The 15953-nt window shown below is 40.2% G+C and overlaps 1 protein-coding gene across 2 annotated transcripts in view; it reads left to right on the forward strand.

The window, feature by feature from the left end:
* The window catches only part of slc12a2 (solute carrier family 12 member 2), a 140054-nt gene that overhangs the window by 90491 nt on the left and 33610 nt on the right, over positions 1-15953 (forward strand). For both annotated transcript variants that reach the window (XM_055632836.1, XM_055632837.1), the window contains exons 11-14: positions 8185-8292; positions 12533-12656; positions 13539-13640; positions 15531-15686. In XM_055632836.1, coding sequence (XP_055488811.1) covers positions 8185-8292; positions 12533-12656; positions 13539-13640; positions 15531-15686 — 490 coding nt within the window. The remainder of the gene's footprint in view (positions 1-8184; positions 8293-12532; positions 12657-13538; positions 13641-15530; positions 15687-15953) is intronic.

Below are 15953 nucleotides of genomic sequence, written 5' to 3' on the forward strand. Positions count from 1 at the left end.
GATGTCAAGATACCTAAAATAAATTCTGGTATCGACCTACTTATCGGAACGAATGTTTTGAAGGCATTGGAACCTATACAGACTGTGAGGAGCCAAAAGGATGGACCTTTGCTGTGAAAACCCTACTAGGATGGGTTATCTATGGCTTCTTGAGAAGGAACAACGGAAGCAGGAACCAGAAGAACTGCCCAGCCACTGCTGTTAATCAAATATCTACTGGTAAATTAGAAAAACTATTGATCAAACAATACAATCATGACTTCAATGAAAGTATCAGTAAGGAACCTGAAGAAATCCCCAGGGAAGAGTTAAAGTTGTTGGATATTATGAACTACTCAGTAAAGATGATAGACAGACACTATTGTTTGGACTTACCTTTCAAACAAGAAAGTGTTAGTCTTCCGAATAATCTGCTAATGGAAAGAGCATTGGGAGCTACAAATGTTTCACATGGAAATATGTTAACCCAAAGGAAAATCCTGTGGATGAAGTTTCTAGAGGACTGACAGCAGATCGCATCTTAAGCAACAAGAGATGGATCAATGGACCAGAGTTTCTCTGTAAGCCAGACGGAGAATGGCCAAAGCTTGAGCTGGGATTTGAAATCTCTGCTAATGATCCGAAATTAAACAAAACATCACAGTGAACATTATTGCTAGAAATCCTATTATTCTCTCGAAGGACTTTAACATATCAACATTATTGTTACGACATATTCATGAATTGATCGGACATGGAGGAAGAAGTTTCATGCTGTCAAAACTTTGGACTTTTGTGTTTTGGACTATATACTGGGTATCATGCCTGACGTTAAGTGTTTGGTGCGCACAGTACGACTTCAGACTAAGAACAATATTTTAATAAGACTAATAACCAAGTTATGCTTGCTTCGAGAAGATGAAGATGGAAACATCTATTTTTTTGGATACTGATACTTTCTACCACTACAAATATTTTTTTTATTTTTCATATATATTAAGCTTTTATAGCAACCTTTTTTAATGTCTATTAGTAATTGCCTCGTTATATGCTCAGAACAATTAGGGACAGGTATGTAGTAGCCTTCAGCTTAACTCAGTATGTTATAACTATAACCAGTTACCTTTAAATGTGATCTGCCTGTAATTATGTGGGTGGGATTTATTTCGTGGAACGAGGCGTGTATGCGGCTGGGATTCCCGCGCTCTCGTGCTAGTAATTAGCTTTTTAGTTTAGTAAGAAGAAGCATGGCGGAGAGGTCACAGCTTTCAACCATGCACGAGTTCCACCACGCACGAGTTTGACTACGAGTAAGATCAAAATGTACTTAAACAAGAAGATGTTTGGATGAATATCTTACTGTTTATTACTACGACAATAAAGTTACTATTAATTAAGAGACTGTGTTTTGAAGATATATCTTTGGACGGCATTGAATGTCTCGTGGAGAGTTCATGAATGAGTCTCGAAATGATCTCCTTACCCCTGTCTTCAATCATAGTGGCTTGAGGAAAGATTCCTTGAACGATATAATAATCTGCCATTACATCTAGTCGAAAGCTACCTTACAGCCAGGAGGTAGAAGATTGGTTCTACCACTACAAATAATTTCAGTTGAATTTCTACACTGGATTAAAACATTTAGGGCAGCACAAAGTAGTAGATCCAATCTATTTTTAAAATATTAAAGAAACAATTAACTGCTTCAGTGATGAGGATAATGAAATGAGAGTGCAAGACATTTCTCTGGTGATTTAAAAGCAATTTAATGACAGAAGAAAAAGGTGAAATGAGATGGCTTTAATGATTGCTAAATTCCATGAATTTGTGGACAAGTATTTCAGTATCCAAGTAAATCAGTGGTGATTTCTAAATAAAAATTATTTTTGTTTAAGAAGGAACTGCAGATTCTAGAAAATCGAAGGTAGACAAAAATGCTGGAGAAACTCAACGGGTCAGGCAGCATCTATGGAGCGAAGGAAATAGGTGATGTTTCGGGTCGAGACCCTTCTTCAGACTAAGGGGGGGGGGGCGGGAAAAAGAAAGGAAGAGGCGGAGACAGTGGGCTGTGGGAGAGCTGGGAAAGGGAGGGGAAAAGAAGGAGAAAGCAGGGACTACCTGAAATTGGAGAAGTCAATGTTCATACTGCTGGGGTGTAAAGTACCCAAGCGAAATATGAGATGCTGCTCCTCCAATTTACTCTGGCCATGGATGAAGCCCAAGACAGAAAGGTCGGATTCAGAATAGGAGGGGGAGTTGGAAGTGCTGAGCCACCGGGAGATCAGGTTGGTTATTGCGAACCGAGCGGTGGTGTTGGGCGAAGCGATTGCCAAGCCTATGCTTGGTCTCACCGATGTAGAGCAGCTGACACCTAGAGCAGTGGATGCAATAGATGAGGTTGGAGGAGATGCAGGCGAACCTCTTCCGCACCCGGAAAGACTGCTTGGGTCCTTGGATGGTGTCAAGGGGGGGAGGTAAAGCGATAAGTGTATCATTTACTGCTGTTGCAAGGGAAAGTGCCAGGAGAGGTGCTGGGATGGCTTGGGTGGGAAGGGACGAATTGACCATGGAGTTACGGAGGGAGCGATCTCTGCGGAAAGTCGAAAGGAGAGGAGATAGGAAGATGTGGCCAGTGGTGGGATCCCGTTGGAGGTGGCAAAAATGTCAGAGGATTATTTGTTGTATGTGACGGCTGGTATGGTGGAAAGTGAGGACAAGGGGGACTCTGCCCTTGTTACGAGTGGGGGGGATGGGGAGTGAGAGCGGAGTTACGGGGTATAGAAGAGACCCTGGTGAGAGCCTCATCTATAGTAGAAGAGGGGAACCCCCGTTCCCTAAAGAATGAGGACATGTCCGATGCCCTGGTTTCGAATACCTCATCCTGGGTGCAGATGCGACGTAGATGGAGGAATTGGGAGTAGGGAATGGAGTCCTTACAGGAAGTAGGGTGGGAAGAAGTGTCATCCATATAGCCATGGGAATCAGTGGGTTTATAGTAGATGTCGGTAGTCTGTCACCTGCGATGGAGATAGTGAGGTCTAGAAACGGTAGGGAGATGTCGGAAATGGTCCAGGTTTATTTGAGTGCCGGATGGATATTAGTGGTGAAATGGATGAGTTCTGTATGGGTGCAGGAGGTAGCACCAATGCAGTCGTCGATGTAGCGGAGGTAGAGTTCGGGGATAGTGCCACGATACGCCTTTAACAAGGATTGTTCAACGTATCCTACAAAGAGGCAGGCATGCGCATGCCCATAGCTACGCCTTGGATTTGGAGGATATGGGAGCAGTCAAACGAAAAGTTGTTAAGGGTTAGGACCAGCTCCGCTAGGCGGAGGAGAGTATCAGTAGACAGGAATTGGTTTCATTTTTGTTGGTATGGATTGGCAAGGGCAGCATTTATTGTCTATCCTTGATTTTTCTTGAGAAGATGTTGACTCACTGCCTTGAACAAGAATCCTTATAAAGGCCATAATGCTGTTGGGTATGGGATGTCTTGAGAATTACAGCCATTTCAAATTGGTTGCTTTTTGTTGCTTTGTATACCAGGACCTGACACATGATACTATAAATTAGTTGATTTTTACCATCAATTTAGGCAAGTCTTTGTCCTCTCCCTTGGCTTATTGCATACAAAGTTGTAAACGTATAGATTATAATGTTCAGTTTAGAAATTAATCTTTGATTTCTGAACTTAGCATGGGGTAATTCATGTTTCAAAACAATAGGATCAAAGCCAGTCGTTGATTGTATTTTTTCACGATATATGGTAACATTACTGATTTTGAAAAGGTTAAGTATCGTAAAATATTTTGGCATGTATGAAGTTTTTGATATTGATTAGCAAGATATTTTACATAAACACAAGTGTATGAGAGGTGAAGGACCATTTCCAGAATGTGCTGCGTTAAAAGAACAAAATTGGAATTTTTGAGTAAAATTAATTGAATGCCTTCTGGTATTGTATTTACACACTGGGAGGTTTTATTTAAAACCTTGTAACTCTATTTTTAATTATAGATTGGTTTTCTGTCTTCACTTTGTGCAGCAGAGAAAGTAAGGCTGGAAAAGTTACAAGGAGCAAATCACTTGTGGCAAATTCTTGAATCCAGTAGTTGGAATTGTTTTCATTTGCTAAAGATTGAGGTGGGCAGTGCAGTCTGTTTCAAGTGGTTATAGTGCAATTAGGAATTTTTTAAAATATTATTTTAATGGTTTAATATAAAAAATGCTTTGGCTTCTAATCAATGGCTTCTTCTTCTTGCGTATGGCGTGCACAGCCTAAAGTTGTAGGTCAGCTTGTTCTATTTGATCTTATTTGATTATGCAAGCCAAGTTGATTGCATTTGTCGAAGCAGGGTGGACCACGTGAAGGTTGCAATCTCCCACCCCTAATCAATGGCATGCAGCAAAAACACTAAATTCCAGGAATAAGTAGAGAGATCCAGGGATCCAAGTTCATGTGTGTAGGAAGAAACTGCACATGCTGGTTTATACCAAAGAAATAGATGACGTTTCTAGTTGGAGCCCTTCTTCTGACACTTCTAAAATAAGAAATAAGAAGATGGGTTCCGACCCGAAACGTCAACTATTCCTTTTTTACAGATATGCTGCCTGACCCACTGAGTTTTTTGTGTCCGTCTTCAAGTCAAGTCCATAGTTCCCTGAAAGTGGTGACACGTTGATGGGGTGGAAAAGACTGTCAGTGCCAGGCTTGCCAACATAGATATTGATGTGCACTGATAAATCTCTTGTCAGGTGGCAAAAGGAATTGGTTGAAAGCTAAATTAATAAGGAATGGTGGTGTGCCATCTCAGTGACCACAAAGAATCAGTTTGAAATAGAGGAAGTCTGTTAGTCAGGTTCAGGATAACTGCATTTTGTTTAAAAGTGCCATTTAATTTTCTTCTCCACAGAAGTAAAAAAATTCCCAAGTGTGCAACACTTAAGATTTAAAGACAAAACTATGGTCCCTATTAAATAAAGCTTCATTAAATTCTATGTATTCTTGAAGGGAACTGTTTTCATTTCATAGGGTTCATCGTCCAGAAATAGATGACGTTTCTAGTTGGAGCCCTATTTTGTCCCAAACTAAAATGTTAGATTCCAAGGACAGCAAGCCTAGGTAATTTCTTCCCATTTCTTGACTTTCCAGCATTTGTGTGCTAAAATAAATTCTAATTACCCAATCTGAACCTGCCTAACATACTTTCTCTATTTCAAATTGATTCTTTTTGGTCCCTGAGTTGGCCCACTGCCATTGCTCTCAGAGATCTGGTTACAATTCTAAATTTGTCAGTGGGAGATGTTAGTTTAGTGAGGATGTTAAAACACTAATACTCATGAGAGAGTGTATTACTTGATCCATTAAATGTATGAGGTTTAATTGCTAAGGTAGCATTCAAAGAGCAGAAAATAAATACATGATAATTTAAGTATCTCTAATTAGTACTTGAAAGGCTGAAAAACCTAACAGCACACTACCTGACATGTCAGACAGCAGGACCGCAACAGTGTTTAATGTCATTCAGCTATTGTTGGAGACTTCAAAAGCAATACATTCTGTTTCTAAAGAACAGGTGTGGCTTTTATTCGCGTATGACTCAACTCATTGTTAGATGCACTCTTAATTTATTATGGAAAGCTGTTTTCTGGAGCATTGTACAGTCTTGGGCCTGGACCAAAGTGTATCGTTTCCTGTCCTATTGCCACAGTTCTTTGACCTCCCCCTGCCCAACCCACCCATGAGCCTCGTGAAGTTGAAATGACATTCATGTAATGTTTTGCTTCAATAGACAATAGACAATAGGTGAAGGAGTAGGCCATTCGGCCCTTTCGGGCCAACACCGCCATTCAATGTGATCATGGCTGATCATCCCCAATCAGTACCCCGCTCCTGGCTTCTCCCCATAACCCCTGACTCTGCTATTTCCAAGAGCCCTATCTAGCTCTCTCTTGAAAGCATCCAGAGAACCTGCCTCCTGAGGCAAAGAATTCCACAGACTCACCACTCTCTGTGAGAAAAAGCGTTTCCTCGTCTCCATTCTAAATGGCTTACTCCTTATTCTTAAACTGTGGCTCCTGATTCTGGACTCTCCCAACATCGGGAACATGTTTCCTGCCTCTAACGTGTCCAAACCTTTAACGATCTTATATGTTTCAATGAGATTCTCTCTCATCCTCTAAACTCCAGAGTGCACAAGCCCAGCTGCTCTAATCTCTCAGCATATGACAGTCCCGCCATCCTGGGAATTAACCTTGTATGCTGCACTTCTTCAATAGCAAGAATGTCCTTCCTCAAATTAGGGGACCAAAACTGCACATAATACTCCAGGTGTGGTCTCACTAGGGCTCTGTACAACTCCAGAAGGACCTCTTTGCTCCTATATTCAATTCCTCTTGTTATAAAGGCCAACCAGCCATTCACTTTCTTCACTGCCTGCTGTACCTGCATGCTTACTTTCATAGACTGATGTACAAGGCCCCCCAGATCCCGTTGTCTTTCCCCTTTTCCCAATTTGACGCCATTTAGATAGTAATCTGCCTTCCTGTTTTTACTACCAAAGTGGATAACCTCACATTTATCCGCATTAAACTTCATCTGCCATGCATCTGCCCACTCCCCCAACCTGTCCAAGTCGCCCTGCAGTCTCATAGCATCTTCCTCACAGTTCACACTGCCACCCAGCTTTGTGTCATCTGCAAATTTCCTATGTTACTTTGAATCCCTTCATCCAAATCATTGATGTATATTGTAAATAGCTGCGGTCCCAGCACCGAGCTTTGCGGTACTCCACTAGTCACTGCCTGCCATTCTGAAAGGGACCCATTAATCCCTACTCTTTGTTTCCTGTCTGCCAACAACTTCTCTATCCATGTCAGCACTCTACCCCCAATACCATGTGCCCTAATTTTGCCCACTAATCTCCTATGTGGGACCTTATCAAATGCTTTCTGAAAGCCCAGGTATACTACTGCTAATCGGCCACTACTTCTGAGTAGTGGCCGATTAGAAAAAGGGGAGATACAACGAGACCTGGGTGCCATGGTACACCATTCATTGAAAGTAGGCATGCAGGTGCAGCAGGCAGTGAAGAAAGCGAATGGTATGTTAGCATTCATAGCAAAAGGATTTGAGTATAGGAGCATGGAGGTTCTACTGCAGTTGTACAGGGTCTTGGTGAGACCACACCTGGAGTATTGCGTACAGTTTTGGTCTCCAAATCTGAGGAAATACATTTTTGTCATAGAGGGAGTACAGAGAAGGTTCACCAGACTGATTCCTGAGATGTCAGGACTTTCATATGACGAAAGACTGGATAGACTCGGCTTGTACTCGCTAGAATTTAGAAGATTGTGGGGGGATCTTATAGAAACTTACAAAATTCTTAAGGGGTTGGACAGGCTAGATGCAGGAAGATTGTTCCCGATGTTGGGGAAGTCCAGGACAAGGGGTCATTTAAGGGGTCACAGTTTAAGGATAAAGGGGAAATCTTTTAGGACCGAGATGAGAAAAACATTTTTCACACAGAGAGTGGTGAATCTCTGGAATTCTCTGCCACAGAAGGTAGTTGAGGCCAGTTCATTGGCTATATTTAAGAGGGAGTTAGATGTGGCTCTTGTGGCTAAAGGGATCAGGGGGTATGGAGAGAAGGCAGGTACAGGATACTGAGTTGGATGATCAACCATGATCATATTGAATGGCGATGCAGGCTCGAAGGGCCGAATGGCCTATTCCTGCACCTATTTTCTATGTTTCTGTGTTTCTATCCACTGGCTCTCCCTTGTCCATTTTCCTAGTTACATCTTCAAAAGTGCATATCAGTAGGAGAGTCATAAATTAACTGTATATTTTTTACATATGGCACAGAAAGTTGTCACCTTGACTTTAAGAAAGCTTTATATTAATGTAAAAAGTCATTTGTATTTCAAAAATTGTATTCAAATTGTGGATTAGTGTTTTAATTAAACACACCCACCATAGACATCAAAGCCATCATTCCTGCCATGACTAACATTTTGCTTTTTTTAATAGCGACTTTTGACAAGTTTAAATTTTGTTGTGCATGATAATACTTGATAAAATGAAGTCTGAAACAGGTGAGCAGATATTCTAAATAAGTATTGATACTTACCTGGCACAGGTAAGTAGGAAAATGATTGATCAAAATTGTAATCTATTCTGTTTTAATTTGGATTCTTTTCAGGTTATGAGCCTGGCATCTGGATTTGGGCCTTTGATTACTGCAGGAATATTTTCAGCCACGTTGTCTTCTGCCCTGGCCTCATTAGTGAGTGCTCCTAAAATATTCCAGGTATGTATATAACTCCAAATATTTAGATCGCTGGAAAATGTTTTGGCCGCACTTCCTTTGGCACTTTATAATAGTAAATCTATGTTATGATGGGGAAATTATCTATTGAACGGAACAGTGCAGAAAAACAAATTATGGTGGCCAAATTTTCTTTCAGAAAGATTGTGCTCATTGAATCTGGATGCTCATCAAATCATAATCATGTGATGTGGAAACAAGATGTTTGTCCTAAACTCTTTCCCACCATGACCCATTTACACTGATCCAATTCTTATTCCCCTCATTTTCCCAAGAACTCCCTCAGATTTACCCCGTGCCTATATACCAAGGGCACCTGCAGTGTCCAGTTAACTTGCCAACTACACCATTTTGGAATGTGGGAAGGTACCAGGGCATCCAAGATGGTTATCAAAAATTACAACAGGATCTTGATCAGGTGGGCAAGTGGGCTGAAGAATGGCTAATAGAGTTCAATGTCCAGTGTGAGGCGTTGCATTTTGGGAAGTCATACTAGAGAAGGACCTTCACAGTGAATAGTAGAGAACAGAGGGATCAAGGAGTACAGGTACACAGTTCCCTGAAAGTGGCATCACATGTAGGTAGGAGGGTGGTGAGTATGTGGAATGAGCTGCCAGGAAAGGTCGTTAAGGCAGGTACTATAAAACATTTTAAAGACATTTGGACGTACGTGGATAGGAAGAATTTAGAGGGATAAGGACTAAATGCAGGCAGAAGGGACTAGCTTGGATGGAGCATCTTGGTCGATATGGACGAGTGGACTGAAGGGCCTGTTTACGTGTAGAGAATGTACAAACTCCGCACAGATAGTGCCTGAGGTCAGGATAAAACCTCCAAATCATTGGAGTTGAGGCAGTTATTCTAGTTGTGTCACTGTTCTTGATCAAGTTATACGTATGGCATCTGCGAGGAAATATTACATGAAACTTAGATGGACTTTAAAATGCCTTTGCCAGTTGATAGCCATGTAATCACAAATGGATCATCATCTTGTATATGAAACACTGAGGGAGATAGTTTCAGCAATAAATTGGAATCAAAATGCCCTCTCAAAACAATTAAAAACTAAGATAGTACAGACCAGTAACATGATTCATTTGATGGCCATTTTTGTGATGGACGTGCAGAGGAGGAAATGTTTTTCTTTGTGAATGCATTTTAAAACTTGGAATACAACTTTATACACTGTATATATGGGGAAATTTCTCAGAAATAGTTGCTGAGGCTGCAATTATCATGGGAGATTTTATCTACATTTTGACTGATCAAACCAAACTGGCACGGGTATCTAGAAGAAGAATGTATAGAGACTGCAAGGATGGTGTATTGAACTGATATGGAAACTGGATATTTTCAATTTGTTTGTGAGGGAGGAGGATAGATTAATAAGTGATATTGTCGTTATAGATCCTTGTGGAGGTAGTGACCACAATCTGATAAAATCCAGGTGCAGGACCCCAATCATGTCTTCAGCAGTTATAATGGCATGTGTATAATGGCATTAATACTAGTTTAAGATGGACTGAGAGTGTAAGCTAGGATAGGGTAGTATATGGACAGTGTCATTTATTCCTACAGCTGTTCCATAAGGCTTGGGGAAATATTTCCCAATCAAAGATCAGGTTAAATTGAAAAGTAGGATATACAAAGTGGCAAGCGCTGGTGGTGGGCCCAAGGATTGGGAAGTTATTTAGGATTTGGTAGGAGAACACTAAGGAGCTCAGAAGAAAGCAACAAAATAAATTTGAGAGAAAACGTGTAATATCAAAACAAACACCAAGTCTCTGTGGTGATACAAATGGGAAGAAGGCTGTTTAGTTAAGGGTGGGACCCCAAGAGAATGATGGTGTTGAATTAATAACAGAAGACATAAAATAGAAGGTACATTAAAGCAATATTTTTGGATCAGTTTTCAGTACAAATATCTATAAGATAACAGATGGGCTAATTTCATATAATAGGGGGATATGAGAAGATTGGAAAAAAAGGCACCAAGTGGTGGAGTAACTCGGAGGCTCAGGCAGCATCTCTGGAAAACATGGATAAGTGATGTCTTGGGTTGGGACCCTTTTTCTGCCAGAAGATTGTAAAACAGATTTGTTCAAAGGGGGAGCTAGGTTTGATTAGATTTGGCTTTCCCAAATGATTAGTTATCTGCGAAATGGGAAATTGCAGTTAGTTTAACATCCTGATGTTGGCAAGATGGTAGTGTCAAAAGGAGGAAATAACTAACCTTTGGGACAGCTGAATCTAATCAAACCTAGTCAGCAATACAAAATTCATGTGTTGGAGAGTTGATGAAGACGATCCTGCAGATGTATTAGGGTTTTTAGATTTCTAAAATACATTTGATAAGGTGACATGTAGGAGGCTGGTGCTGAAATTAAGAGCCCGTGGTATTGGAGGAAGTATTTTAGCATGGGTTGAAAACTGGCTGTCGCATAAAATAAAGTTGCAATGAATGCATCCTGTTCATGCTGGAGGGATGTAACTTTTGTAACCCCATGGATCTGTTCTTGACTCTCAATGTATTACTATTTCCATGAATAACCTGAAGGAAGGAACAAAATAAACATTCCAACTTTGCTGATGACAAAAATAGGCGAAAGAAGATGTTGTGATGAGGACACTGTGATTTTATCGATTGAATGATTAGACAAAAACCTAGCAAATTGAGTTTAAAGTTGGTAAAAGGAATCAAGAGTCAGATTACTATCTAAATGGAGAGTGACTACAAAATAATAAGATTTGGAAGGATCTTCTAATGCATGAATTACAAAAGGTTTACAGGCAGGTCCAATATGTTGTCAAAAACACAAATGGTATTTTTCCCTTTATTGCAAAGGGATTGGAATTTAAGTATAAGGAGATTTTGTTGCAGTCGTACAGAATGTTGGTGAGGCCACACCTGGAATTCTCTGCATAGTTTTGATCCCCTTACCTAAAAAAGATATAACAGGGGGCAGTCTGAACGAGATACACCAGTCTAATTCCTGGGATGAGAGGATTGTCCTATCAAAAGAGACTAGGTAGTTTGGATCTTTTAGTAGAATGAGTGGTGACCTGGTTCATATATATAAGATCCAATAGGGGGCTATTGAGTAAATGTATTTCTTGCTTTCAAGAATTCTTGATCAGTACGGGTGTCAGAGGTTATGGGGAGAAGGCAGGAGAATGGGGTTAGGAGGGAGAGATAGACCTGGGGCCAAATGGCCTAATTCTATTCCTACTACTAATTCTACTCCTATTCCTTATGTCCTTATGAGATGTGAGATATTTTCTCAAAATAAGAAGCCAGTCCTTTAAAACTGAGATATGGAGAAATCTCTTCCGAGGAGTGGATATATGAAATTCTCTGCATCTGTCGGTGATGGAGAGGCCAGTTTATTAAATAAACAAATATGTTACTTGTTAAATTGTTTGTGTATATGCATTTGTGTGTGTGTATATAATGGGCAAATATTTGAAAGCAAGAAATTCATGTTCAATGGGGGAACTGGCATCAAGAGGAGCTGTGGCCAGCATAGATGGGCCATGATTATATTGAATGGTAGGGCAAGCTTGAGGAGACTGATGGTTCACTCTTGTGTTATGATTGCAGGTTGTATTTCTTTGTCCCATTATCTGTGATCTTGAAAAGCCGTGTCTCTTTCCATGCATTTTCTTCCAGCAACCATGAAGATAATCCAATCTAATACCATTTTTACTTGACTTTTCAGTGCATCGTTGCTTTGTTTGGGTTATTTCCTGCCTCTGAAACTACCATTGGTTCCCTTTTACAAGTCTTTATTGTTGCATTACTTGCCTGAATCATTTGCCTGAATTAGATTTCCATTGATTAATTTCTATCAATTAATTTAGAAATGCATTATTTCTCTAAGGGGTACGATCCTCGGAAGCCTCCCCCATACGTTTGTCCTTCGAAATTGGCTTGACCTAGTCCACTGTTTTGTATTCTTTGTCTGGGCATGCAAACACTGCAATCTGTCTTTGTGCTCGTAACAATGTCCAGGAAATTGCTATTTTCCTACAGGTATTGCTACCTTATGGAAATACTGATTTTAAAAGTCAATTTATCTTGCATACCTGATCTTGTTACCAGGTGCATTATGTACATGTAAGTTTTTTTAAATGTTGCACAGAGCTTGTTGCTGTTTTGATACTACTTCCGTAATGATTTTGGATGTGCAATGATGATATCAAATGTTTTATTTTTCTTCAGGCTTTGTGCAAGGATAACATATATCCTGGCCTTCACATGTTTTCAGTTGGATATGGCAAGAACAATGAACCATTGCGTGGCTATGTTCTAACATTCTTCATTGGTCTTGGATTCATATTAATTGGTTAGTCAATCTTTTGTAAACTACCTGCAAAATTGTAAAATATAAACTACAATTTAAATGTAATTAATTACTTTTTTTGTATTTGACATCAGGGTAAAATAAATTCCCTATAGTTGCATAATTCCAGAGCAACTGTTTTCCATTAGTAAGGTAGAGGCAGCATTTTTATGTTCTTGTACAATAGTCTTAAAATCATAACCGCTTTTTTTAATTTATCCCAGCCGATGGTAAATGTTTTGTATTTAAGACTTGAATCAGGATTCTCTCAATTTTGTGATGGATCAAACAACTCGGTACTTGGAGCAAGCATTGTGGCAGGAATGGAGTGATCTGGATTTGGAGGGAACTGAGAAAAGTATGGCCAGGGATTGGTTCATGTGAAAAGATGCTCTTGGCTGTGTCCAATAATATGAGTTTGGAGGGGCGACTCTTTCTGACAATTGGATCAACATATGTTACAATTGTCCCCCAACAAGGCTGTATATACTGAGGAAAAGATAATAATTTAAACGTGTAATGTTATCACATCCTCTGAACATTCTAAAATGCTTTGCATCTCAGGAAGCGAATGATCATTGATTATGAAGGAAATTCATAGACGGAGAAATGTTTGTGTATTTTGTTCCAAAAATGCCGTGGTGCCTCTTGTGTCGTTTGGCTTTAAAGAAACATTTGCATTTGTTAGAGTACTTCCACTTCACAGGCCTTAAAAATGATACTGAGATAAAGTTGTTTCTGGATGTGAATGCATAACAAAAGTTGGAGAATATACAAACATCTAAGGACGGTGCGTTCTGCGTGTAATTTGCAATGTATTTCTGTTAAAATGATTTCTGGGTGATATCTAATTTGTATTGATTGTGTTTTCTTTTTACTTTTCAGCTGAGTTAAATATTATTGCACCAATAATTTCAAATTTCTTCCTGGCTTCGTATGCTTTGATTAATTTCTCGGTCTTCCATGCTTCACTTGCTAAATCCCCAGGTAAGATTTGAATCAAACTCAGAAATTCATCTGGGTCAATGCAGATATTCCCTTTTTTTGGGAAAGTAAATGTTTACCACAATCATAGGATTTCTGCAGATTTGTTAGAATAGGGGGCACCATTCACTGGCCATCAGGGTTACAGTGACTTTGTCTGGACTGGTTTAGAATTTTATACTGGGTGTTTCAGCTGTACTGGATGAGTCATACAGCGTGGAAACGGACCCTTCAGCCCAACTTGTGTAGGAAAGAACTGCAGATGCTGGTTTAAATCAAAGGTAGAAATGCAGGAGTAACTCAGCGGGACAGGCAGCATCTCTGGAGAGAAGGAATGGGTGACGTTTCGGGGCGAATCCCTTCTTCAGTCTGAAGAAGGATCTTGACCCCAAATGTCACCCATTCCTTCAGCCCAACTTGCTCACACCAATCTACATGCCCCATCTACACTAGTCCCACCTGCCTGCGTTTGGCCCATATCTCTATGGATTCCTAGCCATGTACCTGTTTGAATGTTTCTTAAACATTGTGATAGTACCTGCCTCAACCACCTCCGGCAGCTCGTTCCATACGCCCGCCTCCCTTTGTGTAAAGAAGTTATCCCTCAGGTTCTTATTAAATCTTTCCCCCCTCTCCTTGATTGGAGAATAGTTGTGTAGTTATACTCTTTGTAAAGTAATTTGGTCAGTTTCATTCACTTGTTCTATGCCTGTAAACTGGAAGTTTATTTTCCTTTAGTAGGCAAGCAAGCCCATGGTGCTTCTCCTGATTGACACCTCCTGGTCCTGGGCTTACATTTGTGGCAACATTCCAGTGTCCTGATTTTCATCCAAAAACCTCCAGTAATGGGGCTTTCTCTGACACACACACGTCAACTTAAAAGTGTGACATTATGGTGCAGCATTTAATGCTACTGTTCCCTGGCTCCCAGGAACTAGGTTTAATCCTGACTTCGGTTCTATTTGTGTGAAATGCACGGCTTTCTGCCAGGTGCTCTAATTTAACCCTAAATCCCACAAGCAGCACAGTGGCGCAGCGGTAGAGTTGCTGCCATACAGCGTCAGAGACCCAGGTTCGATCCTGACTACAGCTGCTGTCTGTGTGGAGTTTGCACGTTCTCCCTGTGACCAGATGGGTTTTTTCCCAGATACTCCGCATTCCTCCCACATTCCAAAGACGTGTCGGTTCTTACATTAATTGACCTTGGTAACTTGTAGGATAGAACTAGTGTACGGGTGATCGTAGGTCTCCACGGACTCGGTGGGCCGAAGGGCCTGTTTCCACGCTGTATCTCTAAACTAAACTAAACTAATTGCAAAGGTGTGCTGGTAGAATAATTGGCCACTGAATATCCAACAAGAAAACAGGAGGGATGTGATGAGTGATGGATTGTTGAGTTGGGAACAGCATCAACGCTGTGGACTGATAGATACCTCCTACGTCGTAAGTTGGTCAGTGAGTTCCAATCCAATTTCCTGTAAATGATGGTATTCTTAACCTGGAATACAATGCCTAAAATTAAACGTTTAATCTTTTTGTTCATCCTTATATTTTCATTCTTCTTTCCCCTTCCATTGTTCCTCCTGTCCAAAGATGTCCATTGTCCTTGCACAGCTTCAAATCAGGAGAACAGCTCCTTTTAAGTAGTTTATTTTATGTTTTAAGGTTAGCCAGGAGTTAATAGTACCCTGCAAAGTGGTGAGTCATTTCATCTAATTAGTTTTTTGATTATGTGGTTCAGTTTATGATCAATAATTCATATAGTTTAACTATTCCCTCTAATAGATGTTAAAGCACCATCTTAAGCAGACATGTTTAAAAAAAACTATACACCACATAAAATCCCACAATATAGTTGTGACTAACAACTTGATCACTATTTTTTGTACTTAGGCTGGCGACCTGCTTTCAGATTCTATAACATGTGGATTTCATTGATCGGTGCTATCTTGTGCTGCGGCGTAATGTTTGTCATCAATTGGTGGGCAGCACTATTAACAAACGTCATTGTCCTTGCCTTATATATCTACGTTACTTACAAGAAACCTGGTAAGACTAACACTATGGACAAAGTTTTCAATTTTTTTGTGTCTGTTTATTTGACAGTAACTTTAGAAACTCTTCCAATAGCAGGAAACTGAAACTTGTTAAACAAACATGATCAGGAAAGCCACTTCCGCCGTCTGTACCAGTGTCTGTTCTTTAATTTGTACGATCCAAGCTGAAGCAACAATATAGCTCTTCAGCATTGGCAAGTTTAAAATAGAAACGGAAATATTGTCATATAGCATTACTCTTCAATGCTATCCATTACCT

Source organism: Leucoraja erinacea, chromosome 3, assembly GCF_028641065.1.
Source record: "Leucoraja erinacea ecotype New England chromosome 3, Leri_hhj_1, whole genome shotgun sequence".
In the NCBI taxonomy this organism is placed as follows: domain Eukaryota; kingdom Metazoa; phylum Chordata; class Chondrichthyes; order Rajiformes; family Rajidae; genus Leucoraja; species Leucoraja erinaceus.